General features: G+C 38.9%; 2 protein-coding genes across 7 annotated transcripts in view; both read right to left on the bottom strand.

Annotated features, from left to right (window-relative positions):
* Nucleotides 1-1,186: 1,186 nt before the first annotated feature.
* LOC106746423 (synaptobrevin homolog 2-like) lies at nucleotides 1,187-4,423 on the bottom strand. 2 transcript variants are annotated; one of them, XM_014623028.1, is made up of 6 exons: nucleotides 4,225-4,423; nucleotides 4,068-4,117; nucleotides 3,619-3,669; nucleotides 2,975-3,207; nucleotides 1,869-1,949; nucleotides 1,187-1,643 (listed from the first exon to the last, which is right to left on the bottom strand). In XM_014623028.1, the coding sequence occupies exons 1-5, from the start codon at nucleotides 4,288-4,290 to the stop codon at nucleotides 1,912-1,914; spliced, it is 438 nt and encodes a 145-aa protein (XP_014478514.1). In that variant the 5' UTR covers nucleotides 4,291-4,423; the 3' UTR covers nucleotides 1,187-1,643; nucleotides 1,869-1,911. The 2 variants fall into 2 exon arrangements, with proteins under 2 accessions (XP_014478514.1, XP_014478515.1); XM_014623029.1 differs by lacking the exon at nucleotides 1,869-1,949.
* An 880-nt stretch (nucleotides 4,424-5,303) lies between these two features.
* LOC106746322 overlaps nucleotides 5,304-26,714 on the bottom strand; it is a 63,643-nt gene continuing 42,232 nt past the window's right edge. For 2 of the 5 annotated variants that reach the window (XM_014622824.1, XM_014622825.1), the window contains exons 5-8: nucleotides 23,273-23,469; nucleotides 17,935-18,047; nucleotides 14,237-14,429; nucleotides 12,114-13,165 (exon numbers count right to left, since the gene is read on the bottom strand). In XM_014622824.1, the coding sequence (XP_014478310.1) occupies nucleotides 12,885-13,165; nucleotides 14,237-14,429; nucleotides 17,935-18,047; nucleotides 23,273-23,469 (784 nt within the window). In that variant the 3' untranslated portion in view covers nucleotides 12,114-12,884. Of the gene's footprint in view, nucleotides 6,924-12,113; nucleotides 13,166-14,236; nucleotides 14,430-15,982; nucleotides 17,488-17,934; nucleotides 18,048-23,272; nucleotides 23,470-26,714 lie in introns of those variants that run through there. The other 3 variants (XM_014622826.1, XM_014622828.1, XM_014622829.1) reach the window with 3 other exon arrangements.

Genomic DNA, 26,714 nt, shown 5'->3' with positions numbered 1-26,714 from the left:
TTCGTCTTAAACTCCTAAACGTGGTTTAGAAGACATTAAAATGGAAGTTAAAAATAGGATATTAACCTCAAGGAATATGTATAAGAAATGTTATCTTAGTAAATATATTAGCTTCTAAATATAGTCAATCGTATTCTGTACTTAGCGGTCTGTGAGAAATATTAATTAAACGTCGCTCATTGCAGTCCGCACACGTGTCTTTGAACACGTGCTGATGCGACGGCGCAGAAGGAACTGGCGAATCACTGGCGTAGACACGATTGGGTTAACGTTGATCGAACTAGTTACCTTGAATGAGTTCATGATTCGTCTCGCACGATCGCGATAAGCCGTATTCTAACCTTACAAACGTGTGATATCTTCGTCAATATGCGGTTAAAATTTATTAAATTAATTTAAAAGGATTCCTAAGAAAATAATTTTATGGACCGACTACCTTAAAAGTGATTTATATTGCGAAGTCTTTAGAGACTTTTGTGCCTGATGAATACATGACAGATATTAATCTTTCCTGATGCTTCTTTCAGATGTTCTTGAAAGTGAGAATATATTTAATATTTATATTCGTGAGAATATATTTAATATATATATATCTCTCGAAAATTATTTTGAGATTTCACGTAATATATTGGACAGATATCTCAATGCGCCGCATATATTATAGATTTCAGGATTACAAAACTATTTTTTTTCAGAGAAAAATTGAAAAATAAAATTATACGCCGCAAAAAAAAGCTTGCTGCTTGTCATTTCTCGCCTATGATGTCATAAAAGTGAAACTCGAGAGAGTCGAGCCTTAAAACAAAAGATTTCGATATACTTCGCGATATACTTCGCGAAAACGCGAGAATGCGTTACATGATAAACGATGATTCATACGTAACAGCATAAATTTACATTCGAAATCTGTATTGATTTTAAACATTTCTACATTTCGCTTCGACCGAAAGAACGCGAGTAAGAAGCACGTGCGACAAAGTGCCACGTCATTAAGTTTACGATAAATAGTATCGTGTTCCACAAAGATTCCAAGTGGCATGTCAAATCTCTCGTAATTATCCTAATTAGTTAGTTTGTGTCCGACCGATGCATGCTAGTGTTAACATACAAATGTTACGTATATTTCCGAAGTTGGAAGATCTGTTTATGTTCGAATGGAATATTCACTAAAAAGTAACAATGTCGATATCGATCTGTCGAAGCATAGTATAATTTACGTGACCACGCATCGATTACACATTCGTTTCTCGATGAATAAGCCCGCTGATCGGCCGAGTGACATATAAATAATAATCGTCACTACCATCAACATCATCACCGATTATATTATATTATATAAGTATGTATGTATAATCTAATTTAATAAGTGATGATAAGATAGCAGTTGATCTAGAGTAGTTTCTGAACCTCTTAAAAATATCTCTCGTGTAACGAATGGAAAGTACGAGAGTTTCCGCGGTTGCGATACGCAAGGAACAATGAGATTTAAACAAAAATAATAGAAGATATATTTATACAGACTTATAACTATATATAATACGTGTAATAGGTCCGGAAGGAGTTATAAATGTACAAGATGTAGACAATAGATTACGGTCCCTCAGTCAGACTTCTTGTTCATGTGTACTTCATGACAATAGACGCTGGAAAGAAAAAGACGATTTATTCTGCGAAGAAAACACTTTAACAGCAGAATTACGTGATGAAAGTGCAATGTAAAGGAATGAGCGGAGGTAAAAAGTGAGAGAGCGCGCAAAATGGGATTGCGAGTAAAATGTCGTACGGTGAAAAGCTCTGATGTTTTTCAGGTGCATGTTTCTTGTCGCTCCTGAAATCGTTATTATGCGGCCAAGGGGAATGTTATATACCTTCTCTCTATCTCAATGATCACGACTCCAGACATCGGGCTCGCTATCTGAGAACCAAGTAGAGCACCATGATGTCCAGAACTGAAAATGACACGCGCTAATCTAACTAGATAGCACCCCAAAAACTCATTCGATTTAATCGTGGGAAGTGGACGAATAGAAGTGTAACACCCTCAAAAATAGGAGTCTTCGGACGAGAGACGGCGAAATCAAAAAGGACCGATCGGAATTCACACCGTGGAGCCGAATTCCTGGTTCTTCAGCTTCTCAGAATGACCTATCAATCATTTTTAAAACTCGGTTTCCTTGAGTATCCATATCAATTTAATAAACGAGAAATGAATGTGCAATAAGATTTTTGAGGGATTATTTTTAGTTGCCACTGAAGAATGTAATGCCTCGGCTGTCACGGCCTGAAAAATAACCTATGATTTATAACCACTCTGCGATCCTATCGAAACGAAACGGACAGATATCTCAGTTTGCCGCATATTTTACAGGCTTCAGGATTACGAAACTACTATGTTTTTCAGGGAAAACTAGAAAACCAGAAAACTAGTAATTATGCTAGTAATTATGCTAACTAGTAATTACTGCCGAGGGATAACCGAGCCTTAATTTACAACCCAGACAGTACAATGTTCAAAATCGGGACATAAGACATCTTTTAGACACCTTAAAAATCTTAATGACATCTTATATCACATCTTAAACACGACTTCAAGACGTCTAAGACACGTCTCATGTTCCGACTTTGGACATTTGTGCTGCTTGGGTATCCTCTCGCGAAGACTTCCACGTGTACATATATATTCTCCCACCTCCAAGCACAGTCAATATTATTCATATCAGTCCATTAACGACGCGAAATATTACGTTCTTGCTCATAAACGACGCGAAACAAAAAAGGAAACCGAGCACGAAGGAGCACACGTGTGAAGGAACATCTTGTGAGAAATGGGAGTCACAGAATCGCGCTCATACTTGAAAAAAAGAAATATAAAAAGAGAGAGAGATGAGACGTGAGATTTCGTATCGTGGTGAGACGTCATGCTGTTATCGTGCTGTTATCAGTTATTTCGACGTCACGCGTAATCATTCCCTACCGATGATGAAAAGCACGATCGTCACGGTGACGCTGACGATGATGATCCTTGATTTCACGTTTTGCAACCAGGCTTTTCGTTGCGCCCGTCTCGCGGCTTCCCTGAATTCGTTCCCAGCCAGGTTCAAACGATCACTCGCTTCTTGTAGATCCTCCAGTCTATCGCCACGATCGATCACCTTTTGAACATTGTCTCTCATCACGTCCGTCACCTCTTGAATTTGCAGCCTGACACTTGAAAAACACAGATATTCAATAATCATATGCGCAATAACTACGCATATCATAATTATTGCTGTCCAGCAATTATTTAGTTAAGAAAATCAATACATACAATGATAAATAATAATAATGTACACGTACATAGTTCTATAAGACATAAATGCAATTAAAAGCACACGTACGTACACGCGTTTAAAAATAATGACGATTTCGTAAATAAATCATTTTATTTTATTCAGAGCAATATTTTCCCAAATAACATTAAAATGTTTTAATACGTAAAGACATCTTTTAGACAATAAGACGTCTAAAGGATATCTTTGAAGTGACTATTAGACATACGTGTTGTTCGGAAACCAAAATACATCTCTCCTACAACACCGTTGACTCGAAATTAGAAATATGAAACAAAACGTCACTTACCAATCCATTTTCTTGTCAACCTTTTCATCCCCGTTTGAAGTACTCGGCCGACTGCAATTGAAAATAACGCATCAACACATCCGAATCAATTGAAGTGTCTTTCGGGAGAATGTGTCGTGAATTTTTCAGATATCATATCTGAAAAGTTTGCGCTTTTTTTTATTAAAACCAAACGTATAATAGCATAATAGTATAATAGCATAATAGTATAATAATAAATATAATAGTATAATAGTATAATAATAAACAAAATTGATATTAAAATGTAACAAAATTGACAGTTTGCACATAATATTAGCGTAATAATTATCCTGTGCTTCTTATCTGACAACTAAAGCATCTTAATGAACAAGAATTTCTCGTTTATTTTCTCTAGAAATTGATGCTTCCAGAATATTTTGGAAAACTTCGAGTGAATAAATGACGACGAATTAGATGTTTTATCTTACCTGAACAACATGTCCTCGTCGGGATCGCTGTCATGTTCCAACAGCGTCTCCTGCGAAATTCAAAGTATACATCAGGTTTCCCGCCGAGCATGACGTCATCTTCACGGTGTTGCGCATTCTTTGTACATGCCGACACGGCAGGTCAAGAGCTACTCACTTTCTCATCTTTGTCTGCGGCTCTGATGTCCTCCTTAGACAAGCTGCGTTTACTAGGCATCAGCATTTTTTTAAGAGAATGTCGCCGCTCGCTGGTCACAAATTACGAACGTTTAATATACAGGTGTAAATAATTTCCTTCACTGAACGGAGCAAACCGTGCACAAATGCTCAGCCATTTTGACAGAAACTGTCCTGTTTTATCGACTCTGTCGAAGCCGTTACCAGGCAGTATCTCAACCGTGGATCAATATAGCAAGGAGGCAGTATCATTGCACGATATTCTTGCACATGTGAATTAAAATAAAATTATTTCAAGATAAAAACATATTTCACGTGATAACGCTAATAACTCTTTTTTTCTCGAAATGCTACAAGATGCTGGATCGTTGAAAAAGGTGACTATTCTTTACACAATATGTTTACATGTATATGCATATACGTGTATCTATATAAAGTATATAAAAATAATTCTTCTTCCTCTAGTACAAATTCCTTCGCGGCTATCGACATTCAATACATAAATATAAATTTACAGTAATATAATTTACGCTTGTATTTTGATATCTCGTGAAAAAGAAGAGAGCTTAAATATATACAAACCAACTTTTCAGGATGCGATATGATATCGATGTAATTATGTGCGATACTTTTAGGGGACAGAATAAGATTTTATGCTTTAAAAAAAGTAATACTGCATTATCTCGCGGAATTGCTTTTATTTTGACATAAACATTTAGATTCGATTACAGATACATAGCGTAGCACGAACGATAAAAAAATAATTTGATTGTCGTAAAGATGCGCAGGGGTTTATTAATAGAAAAATAAACATTAATTAAAGTACAAGGTTGAGGCATTTCATATAAATTTTATATATTAGTATAACAAAATAATTATAAATAATTGCTACGAGAAGATATAATAAACTGTAATGTACAAACGAAAATGTGCGATATATATGTGTTCATTATTATTATTTATGTGTATAATTAAAAATTATTTCCCTCTCTCTCTCTCTCTCTCTCTCTTTCTCGCTGTTGCTTTCCCCCATTAAATAAATTTTAACGAGCACCAGAATGCAATTAAATAATTATACGCTTTCTTAACGAAACATAAATATAATATTTTCTTCGATATGAAATATTTTACAGCATAAACGTTACAAAGATTTACTTAGATCGCAGATAAACAGACGACCAATCTACCAAAGCTCTCATGTCTTCTGACCGTCGCAGCTTTTCAATTTCACCTGCCAAAATTGGCCGTTTATCTGCGATCATTAATACATACTCACAATGTTTACGTAAGATGTTCCAGAATAACCGCATGCTGAGTGGTACACTAATTCGACAACCTTAAATAGCTCATTTTAAAATTATTATTCGAACGGAATTTTGGTAAATAAAAATCGCTTCGTTTGGTACTAAGAACCCCCTAGTGCATTCTACGTGTGATTATTCTGGGACATCCTATATTATGTGATATCGCGGTTTTGACTTTAATCCTGTGTTCGATATTAATTTTGACAAATATACAAATTATACATTCATGCAAATTACACAGTCGTATATCGAGCGTGTTACAGAAGTTCACAAATAGAAGTATTTTGTAATCGTCGATGTATTACAAAAAACGTTTCCCCCGTGCACATAGACACAGAAATGTTCTTATACAATAAAAATCCACGCCGTAGATGACAGATCATTATACAGGTAAAGAACGAGCATATACATATTATATATTTATAAAAATAGACCAGATTTGGGGAGATATCCGTAACGCTGAGGTACGTTTACGTTTGTAGTTTCGTGAAGTGACGAATGATACGTGTTTTGATATTACCGACTTATATTATTATATTATATATGATATATTATAACTAATACATATTATATATTATATAATATATATTAGTTATAATATAGTGTAATGGACTAAATATATAATATATATTAGTCCATTACACTCGCATGGCTCTTCGAAGGAGATTGATATATTTTGCAGAATTGCCCTCGAGTATGGCATCGAATTCAACCGGATATTGGAAACTGACTTCCGCTTCTGCGCCAGAGTATAAATCGCTGCAACCGAGTTTCCGTCTCTCAACGCACACGGTACTCGCAAAATGCACCGCATACAGATAGTTCCCCGTTTGCAGGGTTAATCCACTCTCGAAAACTGCCGCGTGATAGCCAAATCGAGAACGAAAATACCGACTGAATCGAGAAGCTTTACGTAATATCGTAATAATTGAGGAATTTATTCTTCGAAGGTTCTTCCAATCTCGCAAGAAACTAAGGAAAAAGCGGAACGTTAAACGTGAAAACGTAGGGAATTTTAGCAACCTTAAAATTCTTCGGAAAATCACTCCCGATTGAAATAACTTCTGCCGTTCATATAGGGAAAAACGTAAAGCTATTAAGTTACATTCCCCATTATGTCGCTCATCTGGTGAACGTCTCTCCTGCTAATCTTATTTCGCGCAAATTTCATCCTCGGGTGACTCTCAGGATGCATTACTTTTGCGAATCAATTACTACCACCCGACCCTTCGTGCAGACGTCCGTACGAATGCGCGACACGCGCAGAGGACCCAGAGGACCACGATGATCCCCAGAAAAAGAAAGGCGTACGCGACAGATAGTAGAACATCGAAATCCGGAGCTGAAGCCATGAATCTCCATTTCGTCACAACACCTGCACATATATCAGACTGTAACTATCCCCAGACGTGTCTCCGGAATGTGGGAAAGGGCTCTCGATAGGAATACCCACATATATATATGTATATATGTATATATGTATGCATATATAGACCGATATGTGTACATCGTTATACTGTATGACTCTTCAATACGCGCCGCATTATCGGGACGCGGTAGATACCGCACGCGCTTATCTCGAAGTAATGTTTGCGCCGGTAATAATCGCGGCGTCCATATACGTATATTTAGGTATGTCCTCGTCGGAAACGCCTCGGTCTCCGCACGTCTTCATACGTCTCTTTAGGCCGCGTCTACTTGAACGCATTGTTTTCCGTCAACAAGCGTAGCGAACGATAGAAATGAGGCGTCAAGGCGTTTTCGTCCACGTCTCGAAACGAGGATAAGAATCGGTGCTGCAGCATCAACAGGTCGACATTGACGTCGAGGACGAGGAAAGATTCCGAATCCGCAAATTCGTAACTTAAGTGAAATATGTATTCGCGCGTATGGAGAAAATATTTCAGATAAATTTTGCAATTCTTTTCGATTACGGACGAAGAATTAATTCCAAAAGCGCCCTCGTTCTATCACTGTACGTATTATATGCAGACTCGTATTCAAGAAATATCTTTTATAAAAATATATGTTACACGTCGCTTTAATATGCGCGAGAAAAGCATTTACTACTTGACTGGCGAGCAATTAAAGAAAAGAATATACCTGTTGCACAACGGTGCCAAAGAAATATATATTTGTTTGAAATTGGAATTTGCAGTTTGGGAATGCAGCTTTATAGCAGTGGATTTCACCGTAATGGTGAAATATTTGGAGTGGAACGTGCCGGAAAGATAGAGGCGTTGGCCATATTCTTCCGACTTTCGAGCCAGAGGTAAAGGGATATTTTAAACATTGCATTATTCTTACGTTGGCGGTAGTAGAACCGAATTTTTCAGAATTCTAACGGTAATGGTAATTTATCATCCTCTCCCTCGTCTCACGTTACAATACGTTTCCTTTCTTATCTGTGAGTAGAATAGAATGGAAAACATGGAATAGAATAAAATAGTAGTTTATTATATTCTACGATAACATCCTATCAGAACACCATACAAGTAAATAAAAAAGTAAATAGTTGTTAAACAAAAAAACACAATATGTAAAACAAAAATCATAGGCAATATATATTAAGCGTACGGGAAAAAAAAATATATGTATTGAGAAAAAAAAAAGATTTGTGAATAAAGAAGATAAAGTGAAAGATAATAGAGATGAATATTAATGACACGGTATGTGAAATGCAGACAATATGCAGTAAAGATTGGAAATTTCTCATCTCGAAATAATATTTTATTGTTAAATGATTAAAGGTGAAGCAAAGAAAGATGAAATTTCAAGGATATGTGACTAAAATACATTTTCACTTGATACGTTTGTCAAGATTCCAAATGATACATGCTCTTCTTTATATTCGAAAATATCGTAAGAAAAGTTGTATAATTAATGGACATCTAATCGATTTCAAGTAATTTGTCTTCAACTCGCCTTTATAACGAATGAGAAAAGTCATGCGTTAAGTTAAGAAGGAATTAAAAGGATATATTTAATAACTTATGTCTTTCCCAAAAAGTTTCCTAAATTATTCATATCGAAATCTATTTTAACTCCACCATGATCGAAGGCTCATCGCGATTAAAATTACTAGAAAGGAACAGCTTATCGTTAGGCATATCTAAATGAATAAATATGAGTATAGTTTAAGTGACGTTTAACTGTACACGTCTGCTCCACGCCGTCAGTTCTTGATTACAATTGGGCCGAGGAGTATCTCCGTCGGAATTGACTCGGTATTTCCACAAATACAATCAACTTTCGCGCGTTGTACAGTACAAAATAATAATAATAAATTCAACTTACGCGTGAACATATATGCCTCTTGGCTCATACCGGTCCAATTAAAGGAAAAGGCTTAATTGTGATCAGTGGCAACCAACGTTAGCGCAATGATGAAACACAGGTGGCACATCATAGATATGTTGCACGAGCAATGTTCCAACTTTAGTTAACTAACTCATTTCAGTTAGTCATACTTATCTAGGTCACAGCCGTGGCTGCACTATGCATATTAATTCCTGTGCTCAGGTACAGGCAGGGAAATGAAAATTTAGATAATTGCGGCAAATTAGAAGGTAATACAGCGAGAATGTTAAACGTAACCTTCAACATTCTTCTACTAAATACTATCGACGACTGTTATATCGTGTTCTACGGCATGACACGTGTATTATCAATTAATATTGTTAATTTCAGCTGTCTCTGAGTTCCCAAGTCTCCCAGTAGCTGAGAATACGGCTAATTTCCGACGTAATTATTATCAGGTGAATCATCGATAGAAAAATCAATAATTCGTAACGTCGTAAAATTAATCGTAAAATTACTCAGTTGCCGAAAGATTCGGATACTCGGGTAGTCGAAATTGACAGTTTATTATTATCAATCCATAGGCTTTATAAAATAAAAAGAGACGACCAGCGTCTCGATCTCGGACCTCGTCTCGTATCCTGCGTTCGGTGGTCCGGAATAATATATCGCAAAGAGCGCATCTGGATCTATGTGACTCAATTAACGTGACATAAGTCAGCTCTCCTAGTCCGTCATTATTTGATAGATAACAATAAATCTAATGATATATATATATATATATATATATATCTCGAATTATTCGTCAGTCTCTACACAGACCGACATAATAACCTTAAGGTAGTTGCAGCATAAAATGAGTTTTTAAGAATCCGTTTGAAACTTGAATCATAGGCCGATTTCAAAATATAACCTGATTATTGATACAATTAGAAAACGATTGATCAGGAGGCTGAGATATTCGCAATTAAATAAAGATGATACATTTTATATATATATATATATATATATATAATTTGAAGTTAACGTCCTATTTTTAACTTCTGTTTTACACACACGTTTTCATTCTTACTAAATACGCCGATACGACGACCGTGGGCATTCGGTCAAACGCCGTGATCAAGCCGCCGAAGTTCGTGAAGTTCCCCCCTTCCCCCTCCCCACTTCGACGGCAATTTCCGTACCCTAATCGTAATTCTCAGAGGTAACTCGCGTCAACCAGGCCGGCAGACACTCGCGCACAGGTAACAGTGAATAACCGTATCTTCGGGTATTAAACACTCGACGCTTGGATTTACCTGCCGGCATTGACGACACGGTCTTCGCGGAAAGATCGATCACTATTGTTCAAACACGAGAATCCCGCCTCCCGCCAGTCCTCACACATTTTTATCGTCGCGATCCAAGATATTCGACGACGACGGCGCACACAGATCCACTTCGTGGAAAATAACGCAACACCCACAATATCGGTCGGTGCATCAGTCGCGCGTATTATATATCGATTTCACGCATAATTCACGCATACATTCACGTTTGCGAAGTAGCGAATTGCCACCGAGCGTGAATTCGATGTGCGCCGCGCGACTTGGCGGATCTTTTACGACGATCACACGGATATAGGCGCGTATATTACCTATCATTAATTAATGTAATACAAACCTGCCGCACGACAATAATTGTACGCGAGTATAGCGAGTATAGCATCCCGACGCGTGTTTACTGGCATATTTTCGCAGCAGCATCGAGTTGCTCGAACGACCACTGGAACGATTAATGGATTCCAAGATTCAGTCGTTAATCAACACTCAGTCAATTAGCCACTTCCCACTTCGGTAGAATAGACCAGCTTTTCCGAGCGTTTTTCCCCGATCTCGGTCTTCGTAACGTGGCCGAGAAATTCTGCGTCTCCGCTCGGACGAAATCGCGTCGGCCGAAGCCGGCTTCATTCGCGATACGCAATTACCGGAGCACCGCAGACGGTAAATAAGCACCGTCGTGGAGTAATTGTCGTGGGACCGGGCGCACGTGCTCCACTCATTAGGCTCTAATAAATAATCAAATCGCTGCATTGCAGACAGACGACGCGCCGGATTTACCGCCGCTCGTCTCGCGCCCGAGCAGACGATCCACTTCTGACGATTGGTTGCCTTAAATTCTAATTTCAACTTCGCAGGCACACGTGCTCAGACACGCGTGCATACGCACACGTACACTCGGCACGGGTCTTGGCCGTAATTACGATAGCGCAGATCAGCTATCCACCTCGTGACCCACTCTCTTACCCGCCTCTCGGCCTCTCAGATTGTGTGCGGGCACGTGCGGGAAGAGGAGCCGACTAAGATACGCGGACAAAGGGTTGAACCGTCGGAACCCTTTTAATCCTTTAATCAGCCGTGCTCACCTGCGGCCTTTTTCTCAGGTCGCGACACGCTCTCCCGGGGGACACGTTTATCGGCCACTTTTCTTTTTGAGCTCAGGGACTTTGAGACTCAGGGACTTTAACTTATAATTTACTAAATCCGCCTGTGGGACCGCGGCTTTGTCGGGAAGCAACGTTAGATGTCAGAAAGAAAGTTCTCGCCCTACAATAGGTCACGGGACAGTTGCAACAGTTTGTTTTTTTTTCTTACATAATTTAGAACGCACGAGTAATACGACGATGCACAGTCGTGTAATTTTGACAGCTGTCCGACCATCTATCGCGCATATTCGTGAATCATAGGCTCGCTTCTTCCGTATTTTTTGTGTGTTCCCAAACAAGTAAAAGAAATCTGCTGCAATCGTCCTGTGACCGTATAAGAGAAAAAAATTGATTGGATATGAATTCAAAACTCCAATTATCTCATGTATAAGCAAGATAACGTAGTCTTATATGAAGATGAAACTTGCTTACACAAAGAAATCTTACATAACTCTACTAAAAATATCATATTCTTGTTACTCAAGGATAATTGTTATGAACTGAGAGGAAAAAATATTGGATAGGAAGGGGGATCTTCAAACTGATAAAATTCTTAGTTTAAAGATATATATTTCTTTCTATCCGATATTTTCTACTCTCAATTCATGAAAATTATTCTTGAATGGTAAGAATGTATTTTTAGCAAAAATATATATAGAATACATATATTATATATGGAAAGAGAATATACAAAATTTATTCATGTAAGCAAATTTTATTTAAAATTAATTAAATAAAATTATACATAAATAAATTATATACAAATAAAATTCATATGTAAGATTATATATCCCTGCGTGTATGTATATGAGAATATGAGTCTTGAATTGATACTAATTTTCTCCGGCTTGTGTGTGCCCACAAGAATAAAAATAACACAATCGCGCGATAATCTTCATTGTAAAGCGAGAGCATTTCCCTCTCTCTCTCTCTCTCTCTCTCCTCTTTTAAAGATGTTGACAGTCGAAGGAAATCGTTCCACCAAAAGACACGACACTCCTTGATCGACAGTTCCACAGTTCACCCCGAAATTCAGCCAGGCTCAATCTTCTTTACAATCAACGTTACGAGGAATGAAGAAGAGACATACTTCGCTCACTCGCGTCTCCGCGAGTCTCATAATTCGCGAAGCCGAGAAGGGCATCTCGAACAGCACTCGCAGCGGGGATTCGCTTGCCCTTCGAACTTCCGTGCCGAATCGTCGCTCCGTTACGCGATGAAGATGCATCGGATAACGCGACAGCTGCGGGAAAACAAAGGTCCGCGAGGAAAACGCGTGGAACATGGAACGCGTGGGTAGTAACAACGGCTTCTTATCGAGGCGACGGGACGCGTAATCAGTCCCAGGGCTCGTAAAGTCGTTACGACCTGGAAAGGTCTCGGCCGCGTAATATCGCGGCCACCACGGCAGCAATCGCGCCGGATGATGAAGCATGGAAATGTCATGCGGCCCGTAACGAGGTGCCGTTTACCTTTCCCGATCTCGATCCACCAGCCATTGATTTCCGATGGCTCGCGTCGGAGAAACGACCGACGAGCGTAAAACGAGACTTGCCTGTCGCGATCCTCCTTTTACAGCACATGCAGGTTTTCGCAGCTTTTACTCTTGCTGTCGTTCAAACACATCTTATTGAGGATTTCTCGAGCCAGGTTCAGACTCAGCACGGTTTTGCTGTTGTGCAGCTTCGACAGCAGCTTGCCCTTGCTGCCCTGGCGCAGAAGCTTCTTGTCGCGCGTCTCCCTCAGCCGGATCTGCTTGAGAATCCCCACCAGAAGTTCGTCCACGTTGTGCTGAATCCCGCTGGACGTCTCGATGAACTTACACTCGTGCGACGTCGCCAAATGCTTGCCCTCTTTAACAAGCGCACAGGTCGAAACTCGATATTAATTGGCAGCACGCGCCGAAGTGCTAATTAAGAGAACTGCTTTATTCTATTCAGCCGGCCGCGAAATATTTGCATACAATCTAAAATTCAACGAATAAATGTAATGACGTTTCATTTTACGGCAAATATGAAAAAAAAAGTAATGTCTGTTACACGTGTACAGTCGTCGGCATCATGTACGTTGTACTATTCCTCAGAGTGAAACTTTTTATTATTGCTCGATACTGAGGCTTTCACGTGTCATTTATACACAGAGCATGTATGTCAGGTTGCCGCTGCAAAGGCACGCGTGAAAGAAAGAAAGGCGGGGGGAGAGAGAAGAAGAGAGAGAAAGAGAGAGAGAGAGAGAGAAAGCTCTCAAAATCGTGTAGTTCTCCGTCTAAGAAATGGTACAGCTTATACGACGCCGACTGGTACTCTCTAAATTTCTGGGGATAAAATGTCATGAAAAGAAATAAAAATTTATTCGAAGCGATAATGAAAATACTGCCCCCGGAATTACAAGAATGGATGTTTAACTGAAACATAAAATGGACTTATAATCTATCGAAACAAATGTTTCGACCGAGAGAGAATTTGTTCCAGTGACGGTTAAGTGCATCAAATTTATTCTTCAATTTCGAATGGAAATATTTACTCGGCAATTTAATGGTAAGAATTCACTCTGTATGAGTGAAAAGTCTTCTAGGCTTCGAATAAATCGTCCGTCGTTGTACTTTTCGAGAAGAATTTCGCTTGAAAAAATTTAGAGAATACGATTGTTTTTATGTTATAAATAACTTTGAAAATATTCCATCCACGAAACGCGCGCGGAATTATTTATTACTAGAAGTTAAACTTTTCGTGTTTATTTAACGTTAATTTAATTTCGTGTTTACTTTTAGGACTGTAGACAAATGGTAGCAAAAAGATCAAGCAAAAGAATAGAATAAAATGACACTGACACATACACACACACACACACACACGCACATACACAGAGAAATAATAGAAATATATCACGTATCATGCATGCAATTATTTATGATATTTTCTCACCATTTGCCGAAATTATCCGGCTTCTGGCGAGATCAGACTTGTTGGCGACGACGATGACCGATCGTTCCTGGGTGTAATGTTCTCGCCACAAGTAGTTTAGTATCTCCTCGGCCACTTGGAAGCTCGTGCGCGAAACGATCGAGTAAACCACGATGCAAGCGTGTGGCTCGTACGTCGACAAAGAGTTTTCCACCTGGGGAATTTTCGAAGGAACTTTTTATTCGCGTCTCTTTGACGTTAATAGCGTAGAATTACAGAATGAAATTTTACACGAATGATATAAATGATTTTCCTTATCGCTGAATTACAAATAAAATATATTTTCTGTACCAGCTACGAGAGAAACTTTTGTAACCGGATATTCGCTCGGTAAGCTTTATTAATAATCGGCTTATTCGTTCGTAACACATATGTACACACACACACACACACACACGCTCGCGCGATGTAAGAATGTCGTCTCAGATGTTTGTGATTATACAGAAAAACGCAAATTGCACAGCTTGACAACATATTCATCTCCGGTGATTCTTCGGACGAAGAATAAGTCGGGAAAAAATGCGCAAAGGCTTTAGAGTCCGGCCAAGTTGAAGCCGCGGCGTGCGTAGGAGAGTCCTTTAATGGAAAAATAGTGCTACAAGTTCCAATGCTTCGTAAGCATGAGAGAGCAATCCCGCAGGTAAAGTGTTTAGTGGGAAAAGTTGCCCAACTTTAATAGCATTGCGGCTGTTATTGTTTCTCTTTAGTAACCGCGGAATAAATTCAAAAATACTCCGAAGCTCTCTTACGTTCCAATTATGCACGATTTAAAGTTTGTACAATATAACAACGTTCTACGCCTCCTGCTTGATGAAAGTATTCTCGTTGAACTAGTGTTGAACGTTCCGCATTGATATCGCCTTTTATATCGCGAATCCTACTGTGTAATAACACACTTATATGTATGTGTAAAATTACAAGTGTCGGACACATTTGAAAAAGATCTATTTTATCCGTAAAATCTGACATGTTCGTTGTTAATTTATGATACATATCTTTTGTTAGAAAAGAAAGAGGATAAAGAAATGCAAGATTCTTACACGTAAATTGCGCGTTTTAAACGTGTAATTTAATACGAAAGCGTGTAAAATGTGAACGGTAAAATAATACGGGTAAGAAAGTGCAACGAAATGCTTGAAAATGCACAAAAGGTGACTATTACAATTTTACACACGTAAGTGTGTAAACATTGCACACTTCGATTTGCGGTGTACAATGTTCAAATCGTCGGCGCTGTTTCTCTTCATGGTGAAACAACAAACTGCACAAACACGAATAAGCTCTGTAGTCGCGATATTAAAGTTACGATCCTTGTCGGCGCGTTACGTCTTGCTACATGAAATGCGCATTATCGCACGCTGAGCGGACAGCTCAAGGAATCCCACGGTGGTACAAACTGAGGAAGTCGATTGAACGTACGCTGGAAAGTCAAAGTACTACTCTGAAGAGATTTTGTTCGAAACTCACTCCTACGGAGGACGAACTTCGCGATAAAGTTAACCCTGTTTGCTACTCGGTTCGATATATCTCTACACACTCACTTGTAGATTGTTCCGAAAAGATACATCCGCTCGTGACGTTGCTATATGAAAAGAGCAACGTGATGGAAATATAAGAATTTATAAACTCAGAAATATACGTAATAACTTCCTCTAATGAACTTTATTAATTATACACATTTGTATTTTATGTTATACATTTCTGCGTATTCAACATAGACAGGTTTCTATATTTATAAGAGGAACACGTTGGCGTCACTTTGATCGTTTAAAGTATTCATGATAATAATTGACAATGACAATTTAATACACGTGTAGGTTGCAAAAGCTCGTGATTAATGTCACAGAGGGATTTATAACTCTCGTGGAATTTCACAATGGCGTAGGATCGTAAGTCTCTATTTCTGGGAGTATTTTCGCGTCACACGTGGCGCGTTTACTGCCGCAAATTACAAAGGTTCGTCGTTAACTCCAACAAGAGAGTATACGGAATCTCAACGGTCTAGCAATTACTAGGAGCAGTTGCCCTTCCGGGGCAATTTCCGAGGTATGCCTTCGGTCCAAATTTCTCGCAATTTCTTCTGTGTGTTTCTCCGAGCAATCCGGCTCGGGACCGTCACATATTTTAAATTACCGCCTCCTCAATTCCGTCCCTCGATTTGGCTCTGGCCTCTTTCAAAAGCACCCTCTCACCATCTCTCATCACACAATTGCTCCCGTTCTTTCGGTGATACCGAAAAATAATTAGAAATCCCACTGCGCGCGACAGGGCGAAAAATCGTTTTCAGCGTGACTGAGACGAATACGTATTGCGTGTTTAATCTTAAACCTTGCGGAATTAAATGAAACGTCCTGGAAAATGACGCTACAACGAAAACCATAGGCAGAAAATTTTTGTTATAAATAATATACTATAATAGCATATAATTCACTGTAAGCTTGCATTGCGCGATTTAGGATATACTTATATTGATGCCAAAATTTATATGTGACAGCAATAAACGAGGCAAGATTACTATAATACTTTTTTCGCTTCATGAATGTTTACATCTTGGATAAAAATTCTCTACGTGCCCGAATAAAATTGTGCTTGTCGAAACAATTTAGTGCAAAAATCAAGAATTTCTAAAACGAAATATATGTTATTGGCTATCGGCCGTTAAACACAGCAAGATCATTACTAACTATGCAAGAACCGTCGCAGAAACGGATCCCAGATGAATGTTCGATAACGTTAATAATAGGTGTTCCTCTACAAGGCATTGTAGTTGTAAGATCAATGGCGCAGGGGTCAAAACACCAAAGTGAAAAGCGTCCTGTACACCTATCCCTTTAGCATTGTGCTCTTCAATTATGAGATGGCAATTAATTATATTGCATCGCGTCGCATCGCGTTAATATGAATTCCAGAAACGATCGTATCGCAAGAATTACGAGAGAGAGAGATAATCGGACGTGGCGATATTATTAATCGCCCCGGACGAGAGAAGAAATTTATCGAGCGATAAGCCAATGCGTTCTCATAAGCATTTGCATGATGAAAAAACCATTAAACCATTAAATGTCACTATGGGGTCCTTCCTTCATTTGCATTTATTATCGAATTTATGCATGCCGGGCAAGTTCCATACACCGTATCGACTCGCGATGGAAATATCTTGTGCCGCGTGAAGGTAACGCTCGGAACACCTGCAGCTCTTTAAGCTGGGGCTGCTATAATCATACCGGTGGTCGGCGTTTATTCAAAATTGAACTTACGCGAAATATATATGCCGTACAGGTTTCTTAGAAGCTATAAAAAGATATAAGATTGGCTAAGCTTACTAAGGCAGTGACGCAACGTGCCACATAGATTCCCGCGTCTTATTTTGTACAGAGATTTATGGAACGACTTGCAATGTGAAGCAAGGCAGAACTTCTATTCGTATATACGACTTAAAAAAGACAAATTGTAATAATAAGACGATTTATAGAACGCAAAATGAATTTACTGCTGAAAAAGAGTTCGCGTAAAGGATAATATGCTTCAGCGTTCCTCATAAGGAACACGTTAATATCACTGTGTCTCTTCGTGTTGATTGTACGATGTATTGTCCCCGTATAAAACAATTTCAATTTCAATTATTATACATATATGTAAATATATATAATAGTACTTACACTCATTTCCACGTGCGGGTGATCGATGAATACCATTTCCGATTCCTCGCCATCCAACAAGATGGAGACAGTCTTCTCGCCGAACTCGTCGTCTGTAACATGAAGACAAAGGCCTATGCTGAATGTTGAGCCGTGAATATTCACGCCTGCCACTTGCATTCAAAATCACACGAAAGATTTTCATTCGCACTTATTCCCAATCTTCTATTACTTGCAAATGCCTATTAATGAGAGCACGCGTTCACGTTGATATTCAATATGAATTCATGCGTTTACTTGTGTCCCATAATGCAAATATAAGTTAACAGTAAGCTAATTGGATATCGTTAATTAGATATGCTGTCACGAGTTCCCTCCCCTCCTCTTCTCTCTCTCTCTCTCTCTCTCTCTCTCTCTGTCTATCTGTATCAATGATAGTAATCAACGTAGGAAGTAAAATATTGTCGTTATTCATTCAGCTCTATTAAATTAATCATATTGCTTAACAAAAATATCTAGACAAAAATTAACGTATTGTTACGTATTTGTGCTTTAGAATAATAAACTCTTCATCATGCTTCAAATTTTTCTCGATAACTCGAATACATCTTGCAAACTGGAACAACAGCGTTCAAAAGTTAACTACCGCTCTTTGTTTTATTACAATGACCATTTGTCTTAACTCTATGAAAGCATGGGGTATAAATATAGACTTTTCAAAACCAAAAAAAAATTTCTTTGTCTCCAACTTTTTTGCAACTTCATACTCTAATAAAATATACCAATATAAACTTCACATACTAATAATATTATGAATCGCTAATTCCGAATGTGACGTAAAACTTTCAAAATTCACAACAATTGACTCAATATAGCGGATTAACTTACAAAAAATTCTCGTTTTGTATAAAAAGTATTATAATAGAAAATTTCGCCTATATATAATATACTGAAACTTGGTATTCGGTGAATTCAATTCCTTGTGCCCAAAATCCGCAAAATATGAAGCGAAACTAGATTTCATCTTTCCCAAATCTCCAATAGCATAAGTGAAAATAGCACCGACCTGAATACGATAGTTATTCCGATAAAAATTTTAACGATTAAGACACTCGCTTCTCACGGAACCCGACGGAAATGAAAACATTTCTGTCTGTCCGTTAAATTTCGTTCGATCGACTGAAGCATATACCGCTTGGCAATGATATATTTATTTCTCGGCATAGAGAGAGAGAGAGAGAGAGAGAGAGAGAGAGAGTTTCTCCCTGTATAAAATATAATTAGTTAAAATATAATCACTAATCATAGATATCCACATAAAATATACAAACGACGAGACTGATTATTAGTTTGAATAAACGAACCGAGCTTCAAGGAGGGAGCCCGACCTGATGCGGTATCTCTGTTGCATTGCGGAAACTCGGCGATTTGTCGCGCGCAAGTTTGGACACCATTAACAACGACCCACACTCTGCAAGCGTGCATTTATTACATTCGATGGCGAATGCAGATCAACAAACAACTCTCATAATCTGGAGCGTAACAGGTTCTCACATTAATCGAATGACATTAGCGTACGCTTCGGGTAAGCGCTCGCGTGTTGCGAATAATTTATAACTCGCTCGCTCTGTTCAGACGCGGCGCATTTGTCGCGGGAGAAATCACTTCCTCCCGAAACAATCACATTTTAACGAAACTGTTAATATTCGACGATGAATTTAGTTCAAGCGAGGTGAATTCGCGCGAATTTTTTTCTGACGTTAAAATTAAGAAGAAAAGTTAAAGAGATCGGAATTATTTAAAACCACGTCGAACTTACGAGTTTGTAAGCAAACAAATTTATCTCTGCATACAGCAACTCTTATTTATAATGTTATTATAAATTCAATTATACACGTTTTATGCCGACGCATAAATTAAAAATCCGCACGAAAGGGAAAAACTTTCCAATTTTAAATGAAAGCGTTGTTCTCGCTACCACCGTATTTTCTATTTTCACAAATTTACATCGCGGATAAATCATAAACTACTGTGTGTGTGAAGCGATAAAAACAACAACGTACTACGAGCGAATGCGAAGTAAATAAATGCTGAAAAACAATGTCCCGTGAAAGCGACGCACTGTTGGACAAAAAATCCGTCGCTATGTTTTCCCCACGAGGAAAATATGGCTCATTGATTTTCAGTCCGTCGAGTATATGGAAGCGCATTATCGAGGCGAAGTTTCGCGTGATGCGTCATAACCGCCGTCGCTTGTATATCAAGATCATTTCATTCGGGTGTCCGTCGTAACGCGCACCATAACAAATTTCCTCCCCTTGGATAAGCATCCAGCTTCTCCCTTTTGCAACATCCTGCTTTTCTCAAGAAAGCAAATCCATCACTGCCCGCCGTTTCTCCCTCTCTTTCTTCTCCTTCAGGTGGCGATGAATTGAATTTATTCGTGACAGAATATCTGTGGGATATCTTGAGTCTACGATGAGAGATAAATGAACACGCGAACAAGATAGAGAAGGTAGAGTGAGCAAGAGAGAGAAAGAGGATATCTGACAGCAATTCGAAGTGATGAATACGAAATGAATGTATAATTTCTGCTAACTTAGCGGCGAATTAAAGGTATGATACTACATCTTGTTCAACCTTGATTTTAAAGATAAGACTCTTCAAGAAGTTTATTGGAGAATCTCTCGTCAGAGTCGTACCGATATAAATGGAAGGGACATTAATTTATCAAGAGACGCAGTGGCGTCTCGCGCCAAGTATATATTTAGTTCCGAAGGTATCCAATGTTGAAAAACATGTCAGGCAAAAGAAAAACGACGCATCGCACAATCCGATCCGACGTAACGCACATCGATTCTCCTAAGCATTTTGTATAAAGCGTATTAAGTATTAAGGTGAAATTATCGAAAAATTAATATACTCTCCAATATATCTTATAATTTATCCCGATAATTTTCAGTGCAAGACATGAAATATCTCGTAAAATATTCACTTTTCGACAACCACACTTTAATGCTTCTGTACATAAAAGAATGAGAGAAAGCATCTAGTGATACTAATCACCGCAAATTGGTGAAGAAATTTATTTGGAAAATGCAATGAAGTTTTTTTAGGTTTCCCCATTTGTTTTTTAAAGCAATCGATTCCACCCGTCATTCTACGTAAAAAAAAAAAAACAGTCTTATGGTGGTTTATCGAAAAACGAATATTTTGCGAGATATTTCATATCATATATTGAAAAGCGCCCGGATAAATCGTGAAATATTTTGGAAAGTATTCATTTTCCGATGACTTCACCCTAATATTTATATACGCAAAATAACTAGGAGAATCAATGCACATTACTAAAACCGTCTTTCATCTTCCCACCTTCCTCCCTCCTTTTCACCCTTCGAACCAAACAACTTTTAAGCGTCCCAGGAAAGTATAACTTCACGTATTAAGGCTGTTATGCCTGTTTACAAGCGAGTAGACGCGCAAGTATGTAGGTAAATCGATTTACGCACAATTTGACGGTGCATCGTGGCGCTATCGAATATTGTACACACGTATCGGCGAGGCATCGGGGCGAGAGAGGTGAGGAGAGCGGTGGAGAAGGTGAGATTCTCGTGAACTCTCGGTAGTAGCGCGATGCGCCGAGCCGCACGTGGGTTTTGTGCACGTGTATGACCGTCCGCGATCGCGCGAAGGAAGGAACGAACGTATGTCGCTAGGAAACTCGCCTCGCCTCGAAATGATTGCGCCGAGGCCGCACACAATATGCTCGTGCAATTGCGCAGGGGCTGGGCGCCCTCTTCTCGCGGAGTGTACCTGCGTTTCAAAGCGAGCGGCGAAAATGCAAAACGAAAGTACAAAGTGGATTTTTCTCCGGCTCCTCTTTATTATTAATCCTCCTCCTCTTTTCAGACTGCGCGCTCTGAAGCGCGCTCTGAAGCGCGGTGTATTTGCGCCGCGCAAACCCGCAACGGAGCCGTGTGTCTTTAAACGCGAGCGAGCGGGCTTCCGCGAGTTTTTTTAATTAACTAATTAATTAATTCAGAGGAAGTTAATTAAACGGCAAAGACCCTGTATGATTGGGGGCTATTGTCGCGCGGCGGTCTGAGTGGAAAATGCACAAACGCGGAGTTAAATTTCCGAGGGACTAAATTTCACGGCCGACAATGTCTCGTAGGGACAGAAACGGGATGAAAGCGTTCGAACAAATTTTCTCGCTCTTTTTCCTGGAAAGGCCTAATTTAATCTCGGTTTTCCGGGAGGAAAAAGATTGCAGAGTTGAAATTTTTTCATTAAAAAATGACGAGAAAAGAGAGGAATTGCAGCTTTAAATCGTCCTGCGGCGGATACGCGCTAAACGTCGAGTTGCGCGGAATAACGGAAAGTCAGGAACCTAATGAAGAATAACCATTATGCATAGAATAATTGGTCTCAGTCAGTGAAGAGGACATAAAAATCGGTGATGAAGTTGATAAGTGTCGATAACGTAGAAATTCTCAAAATGTTACGTTACACAAACACGATCACGTCATTCTTTTTGTATTTCCTACAAACCGTAAATCTCATGTAAATATAAGTGCAATATAAATGTGAATGCAATGAATATACGCTATTCTGCTTCACCTAACGGAAAATCTAAAAAAGCATATAAATATTTTTCTGCAAACTTTTCTTCTAAATTTAATTGTAAACGTATAAAAATGTTCCCTGAAATTCTCCTGATTGGAGTATCGGCACAGTAAAAAAAGGATTTGACAATAAGTACTAAAATTTAGTGAGATTTGACAATAAGTACTAAAATTTGCCGACCATATTTGATTATTGCAACTAAATAATTCAATTCCGTATATTGCATATACAGTATTGTATACTACCGCATATTGTATGTATTATACATATATAATACATACATAGTTAGTACATGGTACTAAATTATTTGGTTGCAGTAATTAAATATTTGGTTGACGAATATTCACTAAATTTCAATAGTTATCATCAAATCCTTTTTCCAGTGCACATTCGGTATGTACAAGTTACAGGATTTCTGTATCAGGTAAAAATTTACGCTAACTGACAGCTAGAGATGCCACTTTGAAATTTTTAACTATTTTCGCTCTATTAATTATTATTACTGAGCAATGTTGCAATTTATTTTCGCGCATACTTCCACTGCAATGTAAAAGCGCTTATAATTCCGTACAACTAATAAGATGTGAACTTTGCAAGAAAAAAAATACAATATTCCGTCAGTAAAGTTTCCAAGTATGGTATCCCTCTAACTCGGAAAATAATTACAAGTTTGCACCAGTCTTACTGAGAGATGACGCAACATTGTTCGCCGTGCAAGGGTGCACAGACTTACCTAGACTAGCGTCGTACGTGTTCATATATTCACTCGTCATGAACTGCGAGACCAGTGCCGTCTTTCCCACTCCGGAATCTCCCAGCAAGACAACCCTGTATTTCGAAATTTCCTCGATGTCACTTTCAGTGCTAGCGCCTTGTCCGCTGCAGCAGGAGCCCTCGAACGGCGATCTCTCGCCCGAGACGTTGCTGTTCCTGCGAACAGAGCAAGAAAGCATTCAAAATATCGAGAACTTTCGTGGTCAGATAGCGAGAGAAAAAACGTAACGTTAACACGAAGGGAACAGTAAATGTTACGAAAGTGGAAAAGTCGCAGGAATAAATACACCACTTTCGCAATTAACGTTCACTTAAAAATACCATATATAAAGTACATTCGCGTTCCGAGTCGTAAATGTTCTTACAAATGGCGCTTTACGGCGCTATTAATCTTGCCAGGCGGAACCCTTTTTAATAAAATGATCATTTTGAGAATACGGAGCTCAGAGTCCCTCTCGTGGTGAGTCTTCGTCTCGACGACTGTCCCGCTTGTCACATTATTTAAATTAATGCAGAATTACTCTCTCTTTTCCTTGTCTCTGTATTGTATCAAGAATATGCAAAACACACTCTCGTTGGTATTCCTATCCCGCTGTGTTTTCCCTTTATATTTTATGCAAATTCGTCCGCGGAAAGTTTTCGTAAATATATAACATAATCGCGTGAGCGTTCTTTGTATACCAAACAATAATGAAAGTTGAGACAATTTTTCATTTATGACAATCCGTCGTCGTGCCGTATCTCTCAAATTTCTGAAACTAATTAATATAGTTTCATGTATTCCACCTACGTCAGGCGATTTAATTATCGCGAACACGTACGACAAATGCGAAGAGCACAACTGAATATCCTAGCCAACAAGGTGACGTTGAATGACGCCTTAATGACGTCCTAATGACGTGTCCAGTTTTAATAAGACGCCATTTGACGTCATCTTGTTAGCTGGAATATAAATATGAATCGTCCGAATCTTTCTTACATTATTTGCCTCAGCATGATTAAAATTGAAAATCGTTCGATCAAACATTTGTTGACATACGCCGAATACTCGTACTTTTACACCATAAGTAAAATTATTACGCTTATACGTATGAAATCCTTAAAAGTAACTTTGTAAAATAATCACCTGATTCTTATATTTCCTCGAAATTTTTTTAAAATTTCAATATCGATATCGATATTGTTGTTCTGACATTGGTATCACTAGTGTATATCGATATTCTTCATTAAACACCCGTTTCAAAATCCGTGTTTATACTTCCACGGTATCGCAACATTCCTACCTGCGATAAATCGTCAAACAGAGCACGATGTATCGTGCAAAGCGTGTACGAAACGTGTCGAATTTCGCCATTAGATACCGTAATATAATACGTCCGACATCCATTTGAATGATTACACAATAAATACTGTCAGTTTCGGAATAAGCCAACCCGCGTATGCGTTTATGTACGTATAACGGTTGCATATAACATCATTGTTGGTACAATATCTCAACCTGAAACGATCCGCCGGCTTTAGCACGCTGTAATAATTATCGCGTTTCAGCCTCTGCCTGCCTCGTGTACAATATCAATGCGGTGGATTTCGGCGTCCCTTAATGGCGGACAAGCTAAGCCAGCTTAACTCTGATAAGTTCGTAGATTACGAATGTCAACCGTAATAAGCGCGCGCACGACGATGATACGCGGTCTCTAGAAATAAATCGAAATTCAGCGAGTTAAATCGAATTTCACGCCAAAAAGCCGATCAGATTTTTCATTACGGAGGAATTTCGAACGCGGACGCGATTATCGATTATATATTGTGCGTATTATGCGCGTATTATGCGCGTAGTGTGTGTGCGAATGCGCACGCGTGTGTGCGTGCGTGTGCGCGTGTGTTCACCGACGTCGCTCTAAATGACAAAACAAAAATAGCGAAACGTAGAAAGCAGCCGGTCGGTTTATCAATGAATCGCTCGCTCGTTAAAATCGCGCGTATGTTCTGTATGTACAAGCTGTCGCTTAACATCAGACAAAAGTACGGAAATAAAACCGATATTGTTGTATCTGGGTTCCCGCTGGGGTTCCAGTGGACTTATTTTTAACTGTATTACGTGTGCGCCGGCATGCCTGCAGTGCAAAAATGGCAGAAATAGAACCAAAGGCGCCCATTATCAACGAAAAAGGCTATCATTAGTAGCGCCCCAACGACCTTCGTCAAATCTCTCATTTGAAATCCATCGGAAACGCATCCTTCGACCCGTTAAGCACGGCAGAGACGAAGGTTTATTATTTATTCAAATTACACGATTCTGAAATCTAACATAGAATCGGTGCACAACATTAGTGACACAGTCTGATATGAGATTGATCCGCAAAATATTATACACGTATTTTATTTAATATTATTTTATACAAATATTTGTATGAGCGGAATAAACGTGTCGCTCGCACGTAAGACGCGTAAGTGAGTATCCGCACAAACGCTCGCTTAATAAACTTATCTCTGAATTGCTCGGCACGACGGCGAAATTACGTCTTGCCGCATCCGCGCGCGTCCGATAAATCAAGCGCATTTCTCCGAAATTGTGTCGCTGCGTTCTACGCAAAACATCGCGAGCAATGCAGCTAATTGAATTTCCGCAATTGTACGCTCTGCGACCACATCAAGTTACTCCGGTAGTATAAATATTTACATAAATAATAAATATTTATATATATAATTTTTCTAAATACTATTTAGAAAAAAGAAAGAAAAAGACGTGTCATAGGGCATCACGTCTACACGTAAGGTACTAACGTTTTATACATTATCGATCCCGTGTAGACGTAAGAATCCCGAAAAAATCCTTTCCGGAAATTCATCGTCCGAAGCTCGACAACTTGTATTTTACTTTCAGCCACCACACCGAGGCTGCAAGGCCGCCCGACAAATCCGCGGGAACGGAAAATCTTCCGATTTTACGGCGTGTTTTCCGGCGATATCCAATTACGCGATTTACAGACAGATCGGGAGATATCCACGTGACATCTCCGGACGAGATACTCCCTTTTTGTCTCGTCCCAGCTTTTACTTTCCTTAAGAAAGCAAATGGATATAATATAATACTTCAAAGTCGCCCTCCTTCCTTCTTTTGTGTCCTATATTTGGGATTTTCTTCAGTGATCCTCCCACAGAATCGCGTGACGCGTTATTTTAAGCATAAAACGTATCGATTCTTGTTTCCTTTTTCCTTCCTTTTGCGAGGAAAATATTTAATACTCGTTGAATCATTATTGAGAGAAAAAAAGGGAGATAGAGAGAGAGAGAGAGAGGGAGGGAAACGTTGAAATTAAAGTAACGTAAATTTTTGTCGTGCAAATGTAACCTCAAGATCGCTATTTACCTTTTATCCTCTAGCTTAATTCCTTATCCTT

The sequence above is a fragment of the Dinoponera quadriceps genome, unplaced genomic scaffold (genome assembly GCF_001313825.1).
Source record: "Dinoponera quadriceps isolate SergipeBrazil2010 unplaced genomic scaffold, ASM131382v1 scaffold566, whole genome shotgun sequence".
NCBI classification, from domain to species: Eukaryota; Metazoa; Arthropoda; class Insecta; order Hymenoptera; family Formicidae; genus Dinoponera; species Dinoponera quadriceps.
Note: the sequence above shows the minus strand (reverse complement) of the source record. Positions and strands in the feature narration are given on the sequence as shown.